Source organism: Hyperolius riggenbachi, chromosome 8 (assembly GCF_040937935.1).
Source record: "Hyperolius riggenbachi isolate aHypRig1 chromosome 8, aHypRig1.pri, whole genome shotgun sequence".
Taxonomy (NCBI): Eukaryota; Metazoa; Chordata; class Amphibia; order Anura; family Hyperoliidae; genus Hyperolius; species Hyperolius riggenbachi.
In genome coordinates this window covers 195,875,330-195,898,960 of record NC_090653.1, presented here as the reverse complement: position 1 = coordinate 195,898,960, position 23,631 = coordinate 195,875,330, and the positions used below count along the sequence as shown (strand labels likewise).

General features: G+C 44.2%; 1 protein-coding gene across 3 annotated transcripts in view; it reads left to right on the top strand.

The window, feature by feature from the left end:
* The window catches only part of DRP2 (dystrophin related protein 2), a 697,048-nt gene that overhangs the window by 131,252 nt on the left and 542,165 nt on the right, over positions 1-23,631 (top strand). For all 3 annotated transcript variants that reach the window (XM_068248074.1, XM_068248073.1, XM_068248072.1), the window contains exon 5: positions 13,143-13,411. In XM_068248074.1, the coding sequence (XP_068104175.1) occupies positions 13,143-13,411 (269 nt within the window). The remainder of the gene's footprint in view (positions 1-13,142; positions 13,412-23,631) is intronic.

Here is a 23,631-nt window from a genome sequence, read left to right as displayed (position 1 = left end):
CAGGGTGGGATGAGTGGAACGCCCATTATTGGCAAATAGCGGGCGTAAAGTTAGCGCTTACTATGCTGCACTACAGCAGCATAGTGTGCACTCCTGTCACTGATGGTATTTACGCGTGGCGTAGCGTGTAGTCTCTTTTAATTTAAGGCACACTGATTAAATAGCGTGAGTAACAGGAGGTTACTCATGCTATTTTTGATAGTGAATCAACCCCAGTGAGAGATCAGAAACATTGATAGGGCATATTAACCACTAACTGCATGAGTGGCAGTATATCTATGGCCCCTGAGACTTCATCTAAAGTCTCAGGGGTATAGCTACTCATCTTCTGCTTCCTATGCGCACGCGTGCATGGTCCTGTCACCTGTCACTGATTGTTGAATGAGAACATATGTTCCCAAAGCCAATCAAACATACACACTTTCACTTTCCCTTTAGCTTAAACTGTTGAGATTCAGTGTTCTAAGAAGGATAAAGACATCTAGTAAATTTAAATACTGCATCACAAAAAAAATCCTATACCTATAAAAAAAACAAAAAACACTTTTTATATATGTATGTCATTACGGTATATTATTATTATTTTTGCAAATTAGGGCTTCTTATTATTTATAGAGCATGATGAGCAAAGCAAACACAAAATGAAAAAATACAACTTTATTGTCAAATAAAATATTGTTACCATACATTGTACTAAGAACATAATTTCAATGTTGTGATAACCAGGACAAATAGGCAAATACAATGTAGCACTGTTTATTTTAAAACTATAGGGGTTGAACATTTACAAATAATGCAGTTTTTTTTTTCATTTTTCACTTTACAATGTATACAAAAAAAAATGATTTCTAAAAAAATCCTATAAAAATCCTAATTTGTGGTGAAAAAAACAAGATATATGTCATTAAGGTGTAATAAGTAGTGATATAGTTTTAACGATTGAATGAGAGGAGCGCTGAAATGTGAACATTTCTCTGGTCCATAAGGGGAACACAACATGTAGCAGTCAAGTGGGTAGCCAACATAGTTTTGTGTTCTACAGGGCACATAGTTTGTATAACAGTTCTGTAAATGATTTTGTGCAGTGTGAATAGGATAGACAGACATCATGGGTCACATGCAATTGGGTGATATTTTTAAAGCTGACAATAAAAAGCACTTTAAACCACCAGTAAGCAAACCAATACTCAAAACAACTTTGATAGTACTTTTTTACCTACTTTTTGATACTTTTTCCATTGCAAAGTGCTGGAAAGGTATTTTAACCATTTCAGCCCGCTGGGTTTTTCCACCTTATGCATCAGAGCAATTTTCACCTCTTATCCATTCGCTAATAACTTTATCACTTCTTAACACAATTTATTGATCTATATCTTATTTTTTCAGCCACTAATTAGGCTTTCTTTGGGTGGTACATTTTGCTAAGAATTATTTTTATGTAAATGCATTTTAACAGTATTAATAAGAAAAAAATGGAAAAAATTCATTATTTCTCAGATTTCGTCCATTATAGTTTTAAAATAATCCATGCTACCATAATTAAAACCTATGTATTTTATTTGCCCGTTTGTCTCGGTTATGACACCATTTACATTTTGTCCCTATCACAATGTATGGCACCAATATTTTATTTGGAAATAAAGGTGCATTTTTTCTGTTTTGCGTCCATCACTATTTACAAGCTTATAATTTAAAAAAATGTTCGTAGTATACCCCCTTTAAATGCATATTTAAAAAGTTCAGACCCTTAGGTAACTATTTATGTTTTTTTTTTTAGTTTTTTTGTAATTTCATTTTCCATTACAAATTTTATTTGGGTAATATTTTGGTGTGGGAAATAAACAGTTAATGTTTAATGTTATTATATGTGTAAATTGTAATGTAAAAAATATGTAAATGTAGTTTTACTATTTGGCCACAAGATTTTTTTCTCCTTGTGCTTCTTGATCATCGGAAGCACAAGGAGGATGCGGACAATGTTATTTGCAGAAAGACTGAAGCCTCTAGTAAGAGCACTTAGGTTTTTCTGCTGGGGACACGGATCGATTATCAGGAACCATGTTCCTGTTCACTGATCCCAGGGCTGCCGGGGGACAGCACGGTGGCGCACCCACGATCGCGCGCGGGAGCGTGCCAAAGCACAGCACCGCAGCAGAGCAGCCGCCGGGCAGCAGAAATGGTTAAATTGAAGATGAAAAATTATCTCCTTATGAGAAAACTAAGGTGAAAAAGTGAATTGCATATGGCCCCATGACTGTTGCAAACTTGTCACCTTAGGGGTTAAACTGTTGCATTACTATAAGAACTGAACACTGTCAGGGAGCTTATCACTTTACATAGGCTAGAGCTGTGTGATGTCTGTGTATTGTTTACAGATTTTCCATACTGGCTGTAACTGCATGTGTGTGTGAAGCCATATCATTTATTCACTGCTGGATACTGTGTTCCACTAACTACTCCATTAAGTACTATACTGATAAAGACAGGCAGTCCAGTTTGAATACACCTTAAAGGGACTCCGAGCTCTGGCTAAAATAAAAATGTTCACTTACCAGGGGCTTTCTGCAGCCCAGTGCTGGTCGGGACGTCCCACGCCGGCCTCCTGGCTCTTCTCCCCACGGCTGTCCATATAGGGCTGTCCGGCGGCTCCCCGGGCGACACTGGGCGATTTAATCGCGCATGCGCCGTGCTGTCACGCCGGCCGCCGTGATGACGCGAGGCGGCCGGCGTGCGTCGTCATTGATGAGGTTTGCGGAAGAAGGAGCCCCGACATTCGGCCAGTGTCGCCCGGGGAGCCGCCGATCAGCCCTATGTGGACAGCCGTGGGGAGAAGAGCCAGGAGGCCGGCGTGGGACGTCCCGACCAGCACTGGGCTGCAGAAAGCCCCTGGTAAGTGAACATTTTTATTTTAGCCAGAGCTCGGAGTCCCTTTAAATATTGATTTTATTGTGCCTGTTGCCCCAATAAAATGAAACTCAATTCCATTCTTTCTTATCCACTTGCACCCTAGACATTAATCCACTTGAGCTGAAATTGTTACAGACAGTTGCAAAATGTCAAACCCACACTGGTTGAGACACACAGTAGTAAAAGAAATATAATTGCATTCATAATTCGCATTGTTATAGACAGTTGCGAATTGTCAAGCACAAACTGGCTGTGGCGCACATTAGCGCAAAAAATGTTATTACAGTAAGTTTTTTCATTGTTAGGGCCCTTTTCCACTAGCAGTCGCTAGCGTTCACGCTGAATGCTAGCGATTGCGATTCAGCAAATGTACAACATTTTGCGGCGATTACCTGACGTTTGCGATTGCAATTTTGCTATGCTATGCACTGCATAGCAAAATCGCGGCAAAAATCATTCCGCGGCGCGATTGCGATTGAGTAAAATACGAATCGCGGTAGTGGAAATTACCTACCGCGATTCCTATGTTAAAAAGCAAACTGTAGCGATTTTAAAATCACTAGCAGTTTGCAGTTTTGCGATTAAGCAATCGCAAACGCTCTAGTGGAAAAGGGCCCTCACAGACAATTCCACATTTTCAAATGCACACTGGTTGAAGTGCGCAGTAGCACACAAAATTTAATTGCATTCATTAATTGCATTGTTATAGATAATTGCACATTTTCAAACTCACACTGGTGGTGGCACCCATTATCACAGTAGATTTAATTGCATTCATAGTTTGCATTGTTACAGACAATTCACATTTTCAACCAGTAAAGGTTCAGTATAGGCGCAACTCTAGTCCACAATGGGCTTGATTCACAAATGAATGCTAACTGTTAGCACGGCCGTTTTCACGCGAATTTTCGCCTTGCGCGCGATCGCAAATTACGATAACGTTTTCGCGCGTAAACGTGATTTTTTGCACGAAATTGATATCGGTTTTTTCGTTTGCGCGTGAAAACGTTATCATTTCGCGCGAAAATTCGCGATTGCGTGCAATCCGAAAATTCACGCGAAAACGGCCGTGATAACAGTTAGCACTCTTTTGTGATTTAAGCCCAATATGTTTTCACTGTTTGCACATACTGCAGTTGCCCCTTCGGGTACTTTAACAGAAAAACCTCCACCACAGCCAATCAAGCGAAACTCACCAGATGCATAGACCACCAGGGTCTGAAAGAGTGTTGTGGATATTTCCAAGTCACCCCTGACCTTAAACGACAAGTACCAATTGAATCCAGTTTCTTGATCTTACATTGATATCCTAAACAATACACGACCAATTAGATATTGCGCATCAAATTAAAAGTCTTGTATAGCATTATACTGTACTGATAGTGCACTCACATGAATAGATGTTAACTACTTATTCAACCCATACAGTATATCTACGTCCGTGGTGACTTCATCAAAGCCACAAGGGCATAGATATATGATTTTTCCTTTTAGCATAGCTGTGCATGATCGGGCGCGCTCCCGTGCGCTCCCCTGGGCACTTTCAACTGCATTACTAATTGGTGAAAGGGAACATGTTCCCTTTAAGCCAATTAGAGACACCTTCCCGAAGGTAAATGATCACCACCATAGCCAAAAGCGGTGATCCTTCATCTCTCCCCCTCCATGCCCAGAGTTCGCTGAAAGCAGTCTCTCTCACCTCACCTCGTTCCTGCAAATATCCTGCAGCCAGAGCCTCCATTTACTGGACTGCACTCAACCCCGTAATGCTGAACATCCGGGTCCTGGCTTGATGACGTCATCAAGCCGGGACCCTGATGTTCAGCATCACGGGGCTGAGTTCAGAGCGGTAAATGGAGGCTCCGGCTGCAGGATATTCACATGAACAAGGTGAGATGAGAGAGGCTGCTTGCAGCGGCGTTTTTTAAGCGATCTGGCCACAGGGGGTCTGTCTGGCAAGGGGGGCATAACATAACTGACTATCCATAACGGGGTAGGATATCTGAGGGAGGGAGTTAAAATCCTCACTGGGGACATCTGGGTAACTGTGGGGGGTGGACCTTATAATGGGGGTGTGATGAACACTACGGAAAGCTGTGCGTAATCACCAACTATTTCTGTATTGTCGAGCAGAATGTCCGTTTTGTTTGTCACTTTCGGTTTAAACTACAAGAAGTGCATTTTTTTCTTCTCTTAAAGAGACTCTGTAACATCAAAAACATCCCCTGGGGGCTACTCACCTTGGGTGGGGGAAGCCTCGGAATCCTAATGAGGCTTCCCACGCCATCCTCTGTCCCACGGGGGTCTCGCTGCAGCCCTCCGAACAGCCGGCGACAGACCCGACTGTAAATCCAATGTCTACCTTTGCTGGCTCCAGCGGGGGCGCTGTGGCTGCTTTCGGCTCAGAAGTAGACGGAAATACCCGATCTCAGTCGGGTCCGCCCTACCGCGCAGGCGCCGGAAACTTGCGCCTGCGCAGTAGAGCGGACCCGACGGCGATCGGGTATTTCCGCCTACTTCGGAGCCGACAGCTGTCAGAGCGCCTGTGCAAGAGCCGGGAAGGTAAATATTGACATCATCTTGTACGGAGGGCTTCAGCGAGACCCCTGAGGGACGGAGGACGGCGTGGGAAGCCTCATTAGGATCCGGAGGCTTCCCCCACCCGAGGTGAGTACCCCCCAGGGGACGTTTTGATGTTACAGATTCTCTTTAAGAGCTTTCCCACCACCCACACTGAATTAAAGCAGTCCCTCACCCCCCCCCCCACTTCCTTGCAGCTCTTCACACCTATGTGAGAGCAAATGGTCATTCCTTAGTGACAAGAAATTGTCTTCAAAGGCAGTTAAACTTCCCTCTAAAATGCTGGATCAGACAATAGACAAACTTCAGGTATTAATAATTCAAGATGTGGGTATCGCAGACAAAAGACAAATATATTTTCGGGTTCCTAAAAATCAGCTTAATAACTAATCCAATTTCTAACCTGTTAGCTGCCAGGGGGACTCAACTACTCCGTACTAGCAGACCACACGTGCTAATCTAACGGTATTTGGTGTCATCGGATCACACATCGGCCACAGGTTATGAATCTGCCCTCGGATTTGCTGTCTGCCAATCCAGACAGAAATGGCACAGGTTATTGGTAAACTGTGTCATTTTAGGCTTGTACAGAAATCCGGCCCCTCCTGCTCCAGAGGAGGTAACCCCCCCTACTTTCCAGGTGAAGCCGGCCCAAAACTCAGATCCTATAAAAGTTGGGGCAGGAACAAACCCGCCCAGTCCTCCATTTTAACATCATCTGGATTACATCTCAACCTACTGCTGCTAACCAGGGGACCATGTGGTTAGCAGCCATCTTGAAACTATAACCTCAGTTCGGATTACAAAGTATACCTAAAGACCTCTGATTCTGAAACCAAGGACTTTGCATTTATTCTCCCAGAAGGAAATATCCCCACACAGACTGCATTTCGGCTAAGTAAACCTTTTCACAATTGTTCCCTTTTATTTTAAGCTTTGTGTGTATATGTTAATTAGTGTATGTAAATGTGTGTAATGCATTTTTGTTATTAAACGTTTAAAAATCGTTTAGCGGTTATGACCTGTTGCTGAACATACACAATCGTACTTACTCCTTCGAAAACGTTACCTTGTGTTCTAGAGTATCCTGTATTTATAACTCGTATGCTGGAATCGGGCACAGATAAACAGATCTGGCGCAGATCCCTGCATACCGCTAAGGGTTAACTTACAGTGTTCGCAGTGTGCTAAAATATTTACAGTCCTGTGCTGTCTCACAGGTGGTGGCAAGCTTTTGAATTGTACTTGTGGGGTGAAGCCTTTGGAGTCAGGACGCCCCTCTCGGCTAGTTGGTTCATAGACTGCAAATCCACATATGGGCATCTATGCGCAAAGCGACAGCGAGACCGAGTTTCTGACTCTGAGTCGGTCTATGACAGGGGGCACATCTGGAGTTCCTGAGGGGCATACCCTAGTACTGGGGACACATCTGGTTGTAATGGGGAAATTTAAAACTGGGGACACATCTGGTTGTATTGAGGGGCACCGATCCCTAGTGCACATCTGTTTTTCTATAATGGGGGGGCTGGAAAATACAGGGGGCACATCTGGCTACACTGAGGGGCTGATATTTAAGACACAACTGGCTATACTGGGGGGGGGGGCTGATACTGGGGACACATATAGCTATCTATCCTGGGGGGAATAATACTAGAGGCATGGTTTTTATATACTGTAGCACTTTTTATTGTTAAGGTGGAATGGGTAAGACTGAGAAATAATGCAATTTCCCCCCTTAAAATGTGTAGAAAACATTTTTTTTCATGTGAAAAAATACACCCCCCCCCCCTTCCCCAATGAAAGTCTAGTATGTCCTGAAAAAAACGATATTTAGATCATTTGGGTGGCGTGAGTGGGGATAAAGTTATGGCTGATTAATTAGGGACATAGCTAAAACGTCAAAACCGCTCTGGTCCATAAGGGGAAAACAAGGTCTGGATGTGAAGTGGTTAAAAACAGGAATTTTTTTCTGTTCGGGAACACCCCCATTTAGGTGGCCATGGCTGACTCTGCCCGATGTTGGTGTCCTCGCTCTGGATGAACTGCTGCTGCACGCTCAGCCTCCAACAAACAGCATCCTCTCACCAATGATTCTCAATAACACACGTGCCTCGCCACACCCGGGGTCTGCTTTTATTACAATTGCACATTTTCAATTGCACACTAATTGAGGTGCAGAGAATCACAAGAAATGTAACTGTGTTCATTATTTGCAATGTTACAGACAATTGCACATTTGACATTTTTCTGGTTGATGCACAGACTTGCTTCACAAAGTAAAAATGAGAGATGGACTGGTACAGGCATGGTGTTGGGTGAAGGGCCGCATTTGGCAAGAGGCATAGTCCCTAGGAGTTCTCCACTATAGGACAGTGGCAGCAGCAAATGGTTAGCGACTGCAGCACAAATTCTCAAATAGATCTGAGGTGTGTGCGGAGTACTAGTACATTGCTACATGTAATTGGAGGATGGAATCAAACCATACTTTGTTGTCATGAGAAGAGTAAAGATGGTCAATGAGATGCAAATAAGTTTGCCTAATCAAATTTCATATAAATTATATGCAGCTTGAAAATTGACCAATAAACATTGTCAGGACATTTTTTTAATTGGTCCAGTTTCAAGCTGCATATAATTTACATGAAATTTGATTTTTAGGCGAAGTTATTTGCATCTCATTGTCCATATCTAGTGGAGAGGCTTGTGTACTGGGTTTCTGGGGGCACAAGTGCACCAGGTTCTCCTTCTGCAACAGCAGGCAGCATCACAGCCATGATGGAAGCAAACCTCCTCCCCCCAGCCAAAAGTTAGATTTGCAAACGTGCCTGTACGTCCCGATGACTCTCCCACGCTGTATGACGAAGCATCTGAAGATCTGTCAGTGCAATGTACAGAGCAAGAGAAAGAGTTTTACACCCCGTGTGATCAGGAGGACCTACTGGGTGCTGTTGAAGCAGCAGAGGGTTATGGTTTAGTGGCTATAGTTGCATAGGTTGGCCTACAGAAAATTGTGGATGATGATGACCAGGATGTCACCATGGATCCAACGGTGTGTGGAGGGCCAAGCAGCAATTTCGAAAACAGACTTAGAGAAAAGGCAGCACCAGGGTGAAGATGAAAGGGGATGGAAATCTGACTCATGTGAGTCCCATAGAAGAGAGAGGATGTGACCATCAGGGAGGTGGAGCTGGAGGAGATGCAGAGCACCCAGCAGATGATGTAAGCAAGGAAAAAGAGAAGCAGAATGGTGCTCTCCAATGTGGGCCTTTTACACGGTGAAAGCCAACGAAGAGTGTGTAGCACTTTGCATCCTGTGATGAAGGCCAATCCACAGAGGACAGACAGGGTCACATTTGGGTACAACATCCATGCTTTCCCACATGCACAAAAACCACAAACCAAAATGGGACCAGTATTTGCACTCTCTTAAAGGAGGTGCAACCGTGTCATTGACTCTTCTCCCACCCTCTCCACCTCCTTTGACTTCTTTAACAGCTCCCATTGCCACTGCAACTCAGGAGGTCGGTGCGAGCCTCACTTCCAGAGGCAAGTAAGTACCAGGTGGCGGGTTTGATGGCATCAGACAACATTTGACAATGCAAGTTGGGTACTTCAATGACCCCTTCAGCTCCCTTTTCTCCCAGTCCTTTCAATTCACTCTGTCATGGATGTACGAAAGGAAACAGTATGACACCAACCAACCCAAAGGTTAAAGACCTCAATTTCCATTTATCAAAACTGCTTGCTTTGCAGCTACTGCCATTCAGCATTGTGGATTTGGTTCTCTTCTGTGATCTCATGGTCTGTTCCAAGTGGTGGTGGAACATACCAAGCAAGCATTAATTTACCTGCTCAGCTGTGCCCAGTCTACACAACCATGTGATAGAGAACCTCTCCTAGGCAATGGGATTCTTGATGCCTAGCCAAATCCATGTCACCATAGACAGTAGGGGTGGTTGGAATGCCAATTTCCGATTCCGCGGTAAATCCGCATTCCGTCATGTACCGATTACCGATTCCGCTTTCCGCTACCAATTTCCGCATTCCAAGGCGGAATTTCCTCTGGAAATTCAGCCCGACTTTAACATCGATTTTCTCAAAAACTATAAGGTCTTTTTGAAAACTTTTTTTGCATCTTGTTCAGAAGACTCTGTTTAATAAACCCTGAAAATTTGGTGTTTCTAGGACTTACGAGGGCTTTGCTATTAACTGCTAAAGTCGGCAGATTTTTACTGTAATGAAAAATGCAGAAAATAGGCAGATGCAGATTTTCTGCATTTTACATTACAGTAAAAATCCGCTGACTTTAGCGGTTAATAGCAAAGCCCCCTTAAGTCCTAGAAACACCAAATTTTCAGGGTTTATTAAACTGAATCTTGTGAACAAGATGCAAAAAAAAGTTTTCAAAAAGACCTTATAGTTTTTGAGAAAATTGATGTTAAATTCGGGTGGAATTTCCGCAATTTCCAGGCTGAACTTTCCACGATTTCCAGCGGAAATCCGCCTACGGCACTTGCCTTTCCGATTTCCGCATTCCGATGCGGAAATGCAATTTCCGATCGGAATTTCGGAAATTGCATTTCCGCGGAATCCGAATGAGCATCCCTAATAGACAGCTACAGAACCAGGCATGTAGTTGGATGCTGTAGTTGGAGTGTACTTCACCGCTCACTGGGTGACCTTGCATTGCTGAGTGGGCAGTACTTTGCAAGATTTGTAGAAATAGAGATGTCAGTATGGTATAAAATGTGTAAAAGCAGTTTAAAAAGAGGTGTGTGTGTGTGTGTGTGTGTGTGGGGGGGGGGGGGGGTTAAGTAGGGACTTACCTTCCCACAGAATATTCAACAGATTAGAATCAAATCTGTTCAATGGTACCAAGAAATTGCTGCAGTGTGTTTTGCGGGTCAGCAGCTCGCTTCCTCAGGCAAATACAAAAGGTGCAACTAAAAACAAAGGAAAGATATGAAAGCGAGCTAAAAATTAAACTAGAAAATGGCTAAAAACAGGAACAGTATACATTTATACAACAGTACTGAATGTTGTATCAACAAGTCTGTCAATATGTATGTACTTTTGCATGAATGGAGGTACAATATTTCATAATTACAAAAAAGCTCTGCCACCTTGCACTTACAATGCTTTCACAGCTATGTCTATCTATACAAATATATATTCTCTATTCGTATGGCAGTAAATATAAAAATTACATTAATATAATAACTATTGCGTTAAAGCTCATGGGTTCTGAATTAGAAAAGCCTCACTCCAGCTTAATGACAATTTTTAAAAGCCTCTCTGTTGGGGAGAGCAGCAGAAGGTCATCTGCATACAGCAGGAACTTCACCTTGCGGTCAAGTAGAGTGAGGCCTGGTGCTGGGGAGGATTCCAGGGCTACAGTCAGTTGGTAAAAGAGCAACTTCAGCCTAAACAAACATACTGTCATTAAGTTACATTACTGTAGTTATGTTAATTAAAATAGGTAATATAATCTCTTACCCACCCTGTTTTAAAAGAACAGGCAAATATTTGTGATTTCATTGGGGCAGCCATCTTTTTGGTTGAAAGGAGGTGACAGGGAGCATTAGACACAGTTCCAACTGTCCTGTGTCCTGATCAATCCTCACAGCTGCGCGCACTAGGCTTTAAATCTCAAATTCAAAATGTAAAAAAACAAATTTTGAGCCAAAACAGCAGAAGAAGAACAACATCAGAAATCCCTTCATGCTTTGCACAGCTTTAGGGGGAAAATGCCCAGGCAGATTTATTTGATGGGGAGGAGCTTAGCTTTTGTGCAGCTAAAAATGAGGCTTGGGTAAGAAAAACAAAGTTCTGATGCTGTGAAACAGTTAAAGAAACATGAAACCTTTTCAGCACTGCTGAGTAGATTTTTAGTCTGGGGGTTCACTTTAATGTAAATGTTAAAGTGGACCCAAATTAAAAATATAAGATTTCAGAAATAAAATCTATTTTCTAAATTATAATAATAAATAGCAGCATTTATTCAGCTGCATGATGACAACTATAAAATATGTTACATTTATTGGAGGAACCCCTCACTTCCTTTCATATTGCCAGGACAGAATTTGGCAAACTGGTGGAGTAGGTGGTGTCTGGCAAAGGAGGAATTGCTAATGGCTGCCACCTGTATAACCCTAGTTATGAAAAGAGAAGGGTTAAAAGAGTGCACTGAAATGCTCATAGCCTTGAAGGAGTGTTTATTTATCTTTGTATGTGTCAGAGTGGTGCAACTAAATATTTTGAATTAAAAAAAGTTTGGTTTGGGTCCGCTTTAAAGAGCATTGGGCTCAGACTGCAGCCCTGCCTGACTCCTCAACCCTGCTTGAAGAACACGCTTCTCTTACCATCCACTTTCGAACTGCATTAGTTCCCAATATATTAACTCTTGATGACATCATAGATTCTTCCTCCTATCCTGCTCTCTAGGTTTTAGGAAAAAGCCTGGGTGCCACACTGAGTCAAATGCTTTTTTAAAGTCCACAAACCAAGCATGTATTTTGCCATGTGAGCTGTGGACATGGGTGCAGGATGTGTAGTGTGACAGGACATGAGGATGTGCAGTGTGTAGATGTGGTTGGTGGTTTGGCATGTAAGGAAGGAGCTCAAATGCCAGTAGCTGTTCATTAACGAGCTTTGCTTTGGTGTAATTTGAGCCATATTTCCTCTTGCACTTCAGCATCTAGGGGTTGGAAGATTGGAGCTCTTTCTCACCGATGGTGGATCCTGAAAACTGTAATGACTGGCTGTGTCACTCACTCAAATTGCTGGCATTAGCAAGGAAACTTTAAGTGGCAGGAGGGAAGGTGGTGGAGAAAGATACATCAGTTGCAGCATGATTCCTGGGCAGAGTTCAACTAACAGAGCTCTGTGCAAGGTGTTTGTGCCAGTTTACTGGGTGTTGGCTTTTTAAATGTGTGCTCATGCAAGTTGTTTCAAGTTTTTTGGGGGTTTTGCCTCTTTTCAAGTGCAAGTGCAGAGTGCAAAGTTTGCAGATGAACATAGTTATGCTATCCCTATATATTACACATAATGGCCACATGGGCGAACATCTAACTAGACTGAAAGGTGCTCTGGCCCCTTGCTTAATCCCCCTCCTGCTATTTCAGTCCTATGGGTACCATAGGACTGAAATGCCATGGGCAGCATAAACCCTAAATACAGCCTCTCACCTTTCAGACCCCATCATCTACATAATAAAATGTACCTTTCCCATTAACCCTTTTCCCCTAGTAGTTTCATTAAAAATACTTTTATCCTATTCTCAGTTCAAAATGAAAAGTACACACTGTAACAAAAAAACACCTTTATTTCAAAATCAAATATCATCACCATAAATTGCACTATGAGAATAATTTATGTTCTGTGATAATAAACGGGGGACATAGCAAAATAAAATGTTTGTTTTTTATCTAGAGTAGCATTTTTCATCATATATTGGTTAAAAAAACTGAGAAATAATGTATTTTTTTATTTTTTTACCCATTGAAATGCACAGAAAATAAAATTATTATTGGGAAAAAAATACAACATAAAGGGGAAACAAGATCTAGATGTAAAGTGGTTAAAGCACGGTGCTACAATATTGTCCTTTTTAATCATTTCTGTATTATTTTGTTGTTTGATCACTTTTTCTTTAGATGCCTCTCCCAAGAGTCGTTCTCAAAGTCTTAGTCGATTACTGTGGAAGCAAGCAAATGTAGCAACTGAACTCTGGGACAGGCTAACTGCACGAGGTTTAGACCAGCACCGCCATCTGGAAAGAACACTGGAACAACTTCAGGATTTAGATGTTTCAATTAAAGAAGCTACAGATGCACTACAACAAGTGGAAAGTGTGACAACAACTTGGGAAACTATTGGAGACTTGTTTATTGATTCGCTGCCTGAGCATATCCAGTCTACAAAGGTAATAACAATGGCACTTCAAGACTAGTGTCAAGGCTTTGCAATATAATTATTAGAACCCCTAGGAAAGGTATTTTGCTATAAGCAAAAACATAGGCAAATATCTAGATTCCTAAAGATTTATGAGGCATGGGACTACCAGATTTACATAAGTACCATCTATCTAGCATTGCAACTATATTGAGTAGTGGAGTGGTGTAATGCAACCACACTGAAACAATGGTTTAGAATAGAACAATAAACTGTAGTACAGGTGGCTCCCACTCTAGGTTGGTCTAACTGTACACGTAAGATAATTAATGGATGTTGTAATCAATTACTTACAGCCACAAATAAATGTATGAGGCATTTTCTTCCAGCAATGGGCTTGACTTTTCTGGGTAAACTTACCCCGCTATGCGATAAACCTGATTTCCCTCCTGTGTCCGACATTACTTTCCTACAGAATTGGCCGCTGTCGGTAGCTGCCCCAGGGTTAATGATTTCATTTCGGCAGGTGCTGTCAAATCACTGGCTAGCATAAATAGGCTGAGAGAGGATATACAGCTCTCTAACTGGCAATACTTTCAGATTGGACACTTCCTGCATTTGGTTAAAGTAAAATTCTCTTGGACAAAACCTTTATCTGCATTTGACTTGAACAGCTTATTTTAAAGGACTTACGAGGCGAAACGCCGAAAAAAAGTTAATCACTTGCCTCATCTGTTAAGGCACGGAGGACGCCGTCCGCGCCCTCCGTGCCGATCCGCCGGGTCCCCCCGCTCATTAGCCCCCCGGGCCGGCTGCCGACCCCACGGCCCGGGTCGGGCACTCTCGCCTCTCCCAAGATGGCCGCAGCCTTTGCCCGCGGCTGCGCAGTCCGCATAGCCGCGAGTGCGACTGCGCAGCTCTAGGGCCAACCCCCCCGATCCACGCTACGTAGCGTGGATCGGGGGGGGGTTGGCCCTAGAGCTGCGCAGCCGCACTCGCGGCGATGCGGACTGCGCAGCCGCGGGCAATGGATGCGGCCATCTTGGGAGAGGCAAGAGAGCCCGACCCGGGCCGTGGGGTCGGCAGCCGGCCCGGGGGGCTAATGAGCGGGGGGACCCGGCGGATCGGCATGAAGGGCGCGGACGGCGTCCTCCGTGCCTTAACAGGTGAGGCAAGTAATTAACTTTTTTTCGGCGTTTCGCCTCGTAAGTCCTTTAAGTAGCTCCCCAGTGTCACGATCCACTTTATGGACTGCTTGCATGAACTGCCTCCTTTCCACCAGCAGATGTCATTGTATTCCTCTGAAGATATCACTTCAAAAACTTCTACCTGCCCACCAGCAGAGGGCTCTGCTCTCAGAACTGTGTGTGTTACAGACTATTGCTGGGAGGAGATGTGTCACCTGACCTTCCAGCAGTAGCACAAACTATACATTGGTGCTAGTTCATTGTGTCTGTGTTCCTGCATCCCTGTGTCCTAGCCCTCTTAGCCTGAGTTTAGCGGCCTTTGTATCTAGTCCGAAAATCTAGTTCCTTGTTGCCTTACCCGTGTTTTGACCTGTGCTTGCCTTGTGACGATTCTCTGCTTAAGCGATTACCTTGTACTGTATAATCTCCTGGTTTATATTCTGCTTCTATGACTATCCGTTTGCTTGTTTCCTTAAAGGGGAACTTCAGCCTAAACAAACATACTGTCATTAAGTTACATTAGTTATGTTAATTGAAATAGATAGGTAATATAATCTCTTAACCACACTGATTTAAAAGAACAGGCAAATGTTTGTGATTTCATGGGTGCAGACATCTTTTTGGTTGAAAGGAGGTGACAGGGAGCATTAGACACAGTTCCCACTGCCCTGTGTCAGGGTGATCAGGACACAGGGTAGTGGGAACTGTGCCTAATGCATGTGCTAGGCTTCAAATCTCAAATTCAAAATAAAAATAAATTGCACCAAAACAGCAGAACGAGAACAACAATATCACAAATCCCATCATGCTTTGCACAGCATCAGGGGAAAAATACCAGGGCAGTTTTCTTCTGTGCAGCTAAAAATGAGGCTTGGGTAAGAAAAACAAAGTTCTGATGGTGTGAAACTGTTAAAGAAACACAAAGCCTTTTCAGTGCTACTGAGTAGATTTTTAGTCTGGAGGTTCACTTTAAGTACTGCATATTCTGTATATTGTATATATTTCTGTATATTGTTATTGTAAATATCATTTAGGTTCCGGGGTTTGTGTGCACACATTTTGTATATACACTGGGTTACTCTGCATGGAAACCTTATGCAGAGTAGGCTGATTGTATATATCCCAGATTGCATGTGTATGCTCCTTGAATACACTTGCCTGCTGGGAGACTGTCCTGCATTGCTTAGTTTGCATTTACCTACAGCGAGATTATATTGTAATATTTGATGCAGATGTATGCTCTTTTATACTTTTGCATGCAAGGAGATTATATTGCATATTCCAGATTGCTTGTGTATGCATATTGAATGCACTTGCTCATACGGAGATTGTCTCCTATTACTTCTTGTATATTCTTGCATGTTTGTTGAAGTGCATGAGGTTTATGCATGCAACTAATGTATGTTCCTTGCATTTGTTAATAAATTACCTTATTAATTTATTCCTGGCTTGATCTCTCAGTTTTTCCTCATTAGTGACATTTCCTGCATTATTGCGTCTTGTGCATTGCCCATGTTGTTTCATGTGCAATGCACAAGATGCATTTATTACATAATGAACTAGCCAACACAGTCACTGGGAAATACTGAAAGTTCATTGCTTCAACATGGGAGTTAAATGGAATTATGAGTCTATTGATTACTACTCCTTGTTAGCTCAGGAGGATAAGGAATTTTGTTTTGCAGAACTGTCAGACTATTCCCATAAAGAAGTAATACAAAGTATTATGCAAATTAAGTCTTCCGTACAGCAGTGAGACTTCTCAGACCCTGAAGTACAAAATTTACTGGAGATTTTGCAGACTCTCCAATTGATGAAATCTCCTACCACATATCAACTTTATCAAGCCAGTGTAACTAAGTCTCTGCCAGTTACCAATTCCTGCAAAAATTCCCCAGCAAAAATTGACAAGACCAAGCCAATTAAGTCATTTTTTACTACTGTTTCCCTTCGCAAACTGTTCACTCTGTTAAATATGCTCAGGATAAGTTTCCAGCCCCTGCTAAAAGTGAGTGGGATCCTCCATTTGAAAAATGGGAAATTGAGGCCTCAATTTATGAACTGGAGTCTGATTGGGAGTCATTTAATGAATACTACACTTATAGTAGTGATGCATTTCTATCTGAATGCATTGAATCTAACCTGGTTGATATGGGTTTTTACAGGTATGACTTTGTGAGACCTTTGTTTGATGCATGGGAAAAGATTCTGCATGCAGATTTTCTTTCTGTTGATCTCTCTGATAGTCAGCAAATACAGCACTCAGTAACCAATGTTAACCTTGCTAGTCACAGTAGTGAATCTGTTTTTCTGTCTTGCAAAAATCAGTCTAGACTAATTCCTGTACTGTTTTCTGATCAAATTGATTATTTAGTTGGTTATTTAAAAAAAAAGATAAAGAAGGCCTTTTTGAATATTACTCATAGAAGGATGAACATTTTGTGTTGGCATGCATGCGTGCAGTTCAGGGTATGATAGATCACAAAACCTGTAAGAATGAATCGGCTTTGGCCTTGGTAATCGCTTGGCAAAGAATACTGTCTCCTTCCTACCAGGTTCAAAACCCACTACCATCTGCAATTAAAACCAGCCCCAGAGACTTTGTTTTGCCTAAACCTGTGATCCATAAGATATCTGTTCCTTTGCAGACAGCCGTCAGACCCATATCCTGGTCATTCCAGTGTCTATCTACTAAAAACACAGACTCCTACAAATTCTCTCCTGCTCCGAAGCTAGTTCAGAAGAAAAAGACTAAATGCAATTATTTCCCTACAGCCTCCATCCTTCCAGTCACCTCCACAAAGACTCCAGCAGCTATGTTGCCGGTATCTGCAGATCCACCAACTGTGTCTGTGCAGAGACATCCAATCCAATCCAATCCAATCCAAAAGAGCTTTATTGGCAGGACCAAATACATTTAGCATTTCCAAAGCAAAACAAAGCATTAACATGGTGGGCGGGTGTGGGAGTAAGGGAAGGGTATAGGGGGTTGGGGTATGTAGTCCTTAGGGTGTGGGGGATGTAAGGGACATTATAGGGGGCTGGGATATACAGTCCATGGGGGGTATTGGGGGTGTACAGTCCATGTGGTATCATGTTCCTCTCAGTTGGTAGCAGGCTGTGACATATCGGGCAGCTATTTGCACGGTTGTTTCCTCCTCCCCCAGTAGGATGTAGAATTTCCTCTCCTCATCTGTGAAGGTAAAATCCTGGATGTGGGCGGAAAGTCTCTGGAAGTGGGCGGTCCTCACAGGTGCGTATTTGCTGCAGTGTAGCAGGAAGTGGGCCTCATCCTCTAAGACCTCCTGGTCACATTGTCTGCACAGTCTTTCCTCCCAGGGCTTCCATGTCTGTCTGTGCCTCCCTTTCTCTATCTCCAGGCTGTAGGCACTTAGACGGTACAGACTCAGGGTCTGTCTGTCTTTGTGATGGTGTAGCCTCTCCAGATATAGAGCCATTGTGTACTCCCCCTGTAGTGATTGGTAGACAGTGAGTTTCTGGGAATTCTTTATGTCACTTCTCCATTCCTCTATGTATCGTTCCTTGCAGCTTTCTATAGTCCCTTTTATTTGGGCTTTTGTCAGCCTGTGTTGGTGGTCTTGGCTGGGCTGGCTGCTGATGCTTTGCTTGAGAGCGCGTGATATGGCCTCGCCCCCCATGTTCCAGCAGTGCCTGTCCCCTCAGCAGTGCCTGTCTCCTCAGCAGTATCTGTCCCCTCAGCAGTGCCTGTCACCCCAGCAGTGCCAGTTACCTCTGTCCTGCCCATGCCAGTTACCTCTGCCCTGTCTATGCCAGTTACCTCTGCCATGCTCATGCCAGTCAGCTCCAACATGCCTGTGTCAGTCAACTCAGCAGTACGGATGTCCGTCAGCCCTATGAATCATTTGACAGATGATTTGGCAGTATCTCTGTCGGTAGGCTTGGCAGTATCCTTGCTGGTCGGTTTGGCAGTGGCCCAATCAGACAGCTCGGCGAAACCTCCACCAGTTGGTTTGGCAGTGAGTCCTCCAGACTCTTCCACAAATTTTTTGCCAGCTGCTCCGATAGGGGTTCAGTCTGCCGTTCCAGCCAAACCATATTTTGCAGCTCAGCCGAAGGTCCAGCCGAGTGCTCGATCAGCTGACCTGCCAAGTGCTCGATCTGAGGTTCAGTGGTTAGCTCTGCCAAAGGTCCTGCCAGCTGAGCAGTCAGTGGTTCAGCCAGGTGCTCAGCCAAAGGTCCAGCTTGCTCCTCTCTCTGCTGATGTTCTTTGCCTTCCCACTCCTGCTAGAGCTCAAACATTTGCTGAGGTTCAATCCATACAGAAGTCTGACATTCAGTTACCCCAGATCTCCTCTATTGTCCAGTTCCCGCAGTTATGTACTTAAGTTCAAGTTCCACAGTATCATGTCGATACCCTGTTTCCACAGGTTTCCACTGAGGACCTGTATTCCCTAACCTCTGAGACTCACTTCCTCCATAGCTCTGCTACAGGCCAGTTCTCTGCTGAGGCAAAGTGCACAACACTGCCGGTGGATTGTCCTCTAAAATGGTTCCTGGTACCCAGTTATCACAGACTCTTCCTGATACTCTGAATATAAAAACTGATGCCCAACACTTCTAAGACTTTGTCTGGTACCTTGTTCTTCCAAAACATTGTTGGTCCACGGACTCACAAACTATTACCTGAGATTAATCAGACTGCTGTCCTGGTTGCCTCGTTGTCCAGTGATTCTGCTGCTGCTTCCAAGTCTGGTGATTCTGCTGCTGCTTCCAAGTCTGGTGATTCTGCTGCTGCTTCCAAGTCTGGTGATTCTGCTGCTGCTTCAGAGTCTGGTGATCCTGCTGCTCCTTCCAAGTCCAGTGATCTTGTCGCTGCCAGGGTTGAGCAGAAACTACGCCTATGCGAATCTACGCATCGTAGTTGACACATACGCATCGTAGATGTATTTCGAAGGTTGAAAACTATGCGTAGTAAAATACGCATAGTCATTCTGACGAACTACGTACCTACGTTTGCTACATGTACTTAGTACATATTATGCGTAGCTTCGCACGCGTAGTTTCGGAAGCGAAGTAATGCGTAGCCACATGTCGCTAGGCATACACTACGTGTACTTCGCACATTACGCTCTTGAACGTAGTTGAGTTGGCAGGCGTAATTTCCGCAATAGGCGTAGCTTACGCTTATGCGTAGTTTCGTATGCGTAGTTTCACAAACAGACCATTTGACTGGCCAATTAGGTAAAACTTTTGGTTGCTGCTACACCCTTAGCAACCAATAGAAATCTAGCCCACCCCTCAGTATAAAAGCTTTGAGCCAAGCTCTGGTTTTACTTTCTGGGTGGTTATTGTGCTGTGTGCCGTGCTTGTGAGCAGAAACAGCATACACAGGCTGCAGCCAGTGACATACACATCCACATTCCTTGCATTCTTTTGTTATTTTCCTTATTATTAATCTCTGTGTTAGCCAGCTAGCTACTAGTACTACTACTTTCTGTAAGGATTTCTGTGATTTAGTGATAGGCAGCTACAGAAGATAGGAGGACTGTGTGCAAGCTAGATAGTTCCATGCTGTGATCTGTAGTGGAGAGTGGAAACATAAATAGTCCTCTCATCCTTTTCATTTTTTTTCTTGATTTTAATTTCACTGTATTATTGTATTCATTCCTTTCCTTTATTCATTCTTTCTTTTATCTCACTTTATTCTGCAAAATTGATTTGACATTGTTCCCCTTCCACTGTACTATTAAAAATTTGAGAAAAATAAACAATGTCCGGCAGAGGTGAAGCTCTCCGTGGTCGAGGCAGTGCAGGCTCTGTTAAAAAAACCCTGTTCGGTCCCTTGTCAGACAAGGGTCCACCAGCAAAGGCAGCAGCTGGCAGGGGAAACTCTGCACCAGGCAGGGGTCAGTCCACAGCAGTCCAGGGACAGCCTTCGGCAGGCAGAAGCCAATTAGCAGCAAGTACTAATCACTCAGCCACAGGTAGTGGACACTCAGCATCAGGCAGTGGTGCGTCAGATCCCAAAAGGGGGTACAGCCTGATGCGATCATATTTTACGTCACAGAAACCACGGGCGATTGCGCAGAGCCAAACTTAAGCCATTGTGGACTGGGTGGCAGGAGACAGCGCTATTAGTCAGTCCCCAAATGCTGAGTTACAAAGTAGCAGCAGTACCACCAGCAGCACTTCCATGCCTCCTCCAAAAGCTGCCCTTAACCCATGTGTCATTTCCTTTGATGACACAATTTCAGAACTTGTTGATGAAGCTCTGCAGCTGTCAGACATCGATATGTTGCATGATACCCAGAGTTTTCATTTGGATGATGATAATGTTGTTGGGGGGGGGCAAAACTTGACATCCAAGCGGTGGAGGGTCAGGGTGAGAACATTGAGGAGGTGGGCTATGAGGGAGGCAGCCGCAGTGATGATTATGATGAGGATGACATGGATCAGACCTATGAGAAGCCTGGGCATGATTATGCCAGCTCAGATGAGTCAGAGGCAAGCCGGCAGAGGAGGCAGCATGGACATCGGCACATCAGGGGGCCTAGTGGCAACATGAGCTCCTCTGGTAGTGCAGTCCATGGAAGGCATGAGCCACAGTCAGAGCCTCCAGCTGAAACTCCTATGTCCCAAACTGGAGGTGGTAAAACTGCATCCTCAGACACAAATACTTCTTGGAGAAAGGCCCCAGTTTGGAAGTACTTTACTGAGTCAACCAGTAATCCCTTAATAGTTGTGTGTAAGCTGTGCGGTACCAGGCTGAGCAAAAAAGGAAAAAATCTAAAAAAGTTGGGGGACAGGTGCTCTGCACACACACCTAAAAAGTAACCACCAATAGGAATATGGCAGTGTTAAAGGACCTCAAAGGGGCATTACACAAAGCAGCACCATGCAGAGGACTATAGCACAGCCACCCCACCTGCCCATTCTGCTTCAGTTTCTGAGATTGGCACCCATCCTGCCTGCTCTCCGGCTTTAATACACTCTGGCAGTAGAGGGCATATTTCACCTTTCTCCACTCCATCATCACCAGCTCACAGCACCCAGCCATTGATAACTGAGACTATAAGGTCTGCAAGAGCACTGCCTCCCCGTAGCCACAGGATCCGGAGATTAAATGGTCTATTGGCAGAGGCAATGGTCCAGCAGCTGCTGCCCTACTCCATTGTGGAGAAGGGCTCAGCCATTCGCAACCTCCTGGAGTTTGCCATTCCTGAATGGCAAATACCCAGCCGTCACTATTTTGCCCGGAGGGGAATCTCTAACCTGTACCGCTGCACAGTTGATAATGTTGCCCTGTCGCTAGATTATTCCATAGTCGACAGGGTACATCGCACAATGGATGGGTGGACCAGCAAGCAAGGTCAGGGCCGATATGTCTCATTTACAGCTCACTGGGTCACCCTACATAGTGAACAGGAGGGTTTCGGTCCTGGTGCTCCCAGTGAGCTGGTTGAGCCTCCCCGTGGGGTCAAGGGGAACAGGTCTGCTCTCCCCTCTGCTGGTGACTCTATTGCCACTGCCGAGCCCCCTAATAAGCGGTCCCGTTGCTACACCGGCGTGTGTCACAAGTGCTGTCAAGCATTGCTCGAGCTGGTGAGCATTGGGGAACAGAGGCTCATGGCATCAAATGTTTTGGCCCTTATCCAGGAACAGGCACAAAAGTGGCTGACCCCCCGAAGACTACAGGTTGGCCATGTTGCCTGTGACAATGCAGCAAATTTGCTGGCTGCTCTGAATGATGGCAACATTCCTCATGTGCCATGTTTTGCCCATGTCCTCAACTTGGTGGTTCATCGGTTTTTGCGCACCTCCCTAGTTATGAGTGACGTGGTGCAGCATGCAAGGAAGATTTCCAGCCACATATGCCGCTCTTCAACTGCCACCTCATTGTTCAGTCGATATCAGCGAAAGCATGGCCTGCCCCCTCACAGGCTCATAGTAGACACTCCAACGAGGTGTAACTCCATCCTTTACATGCTGGAGAGGATGGTGGAGCAGAAAAAAACAGTCTCTGAGTACCTTCTGGAGCAGGACATCCATGGGTCATCAGCAGCAACAGTCCCCTACATTTCACAGGAAGAGTGGCGGCTTATGCAACAGGTCTGCCATGTGTTGGCCCCATTTGAACAGGCTACTAGGTTTGTAAGCAGGGAGCAAGTCAGTCTCAGTGATGTGCTCCCTGTTGTGTTCATGCTGGAAGAAACACTTAGTAGCCTGATGACTGCTGGGGAGGAAGCCGTTGTTAAACTTGAGCTGCAGCAACAAAGTTCGCTCCAAGGCAGCCAGGCTCAGACACAGGAGGAGGATGTCCATGTGATGGAGGATATCCTGGAGGTGCCTGACATTGGTGAAGAAGAAGAGGAGGTGGGTGCAGCTTCTGTTATTCAGGGGGACCTTGGAAGGCAGGAGCAACAGCAGCAGCAGGCAGAGGATTTGTCTGTATTGAGCAGACATGACGATGGGGATTTGGAGGAGGGGGCTCTTGCTTTCCCAATCTCATTTTTTTAAAATAATTTTATTTGCATGAATGCAGTATAATCAGCACATATTGCACAAATATCATCACTATGCCCACACAGGAGCACAAAAAAATATTTTTTTAACCCATTTTGGAACAAGCCCCTAACAAAACAAAATGTGGGAAAAGTGCTGCACTGTGAATACCTTACAGATATAAACTGTACATACTGCACAACTCTATAGTATGCAGCCCATGGAATTTTTTTTAGGATAAATACATACAGCATATAAAACCCAAGATAGACGTACATACACTAATAGTTTGCTGACTTGCATCCCATTTCTGCCACCACCCCTCAGCAGGTCATGGTCCCTCCTCTTGAGGTCACTCCAGAGCATCTGGACCTGCTTGGTGGTGAGGACCCGATGATACTCGGTCCTCAGTATCCCCTGCACCCTCCTCAACACGACTCGTTTGGCTGAAGTGGTGGAGAGGTCGTAGTGGCCTCTGGTAAATTGCTGTAAAATAAATATTTCAGTATTAATGACCACTGTATTATACATTAATTAATTAACAATCTTCTTACTTACAGCATAATGAAAAAGATTATAA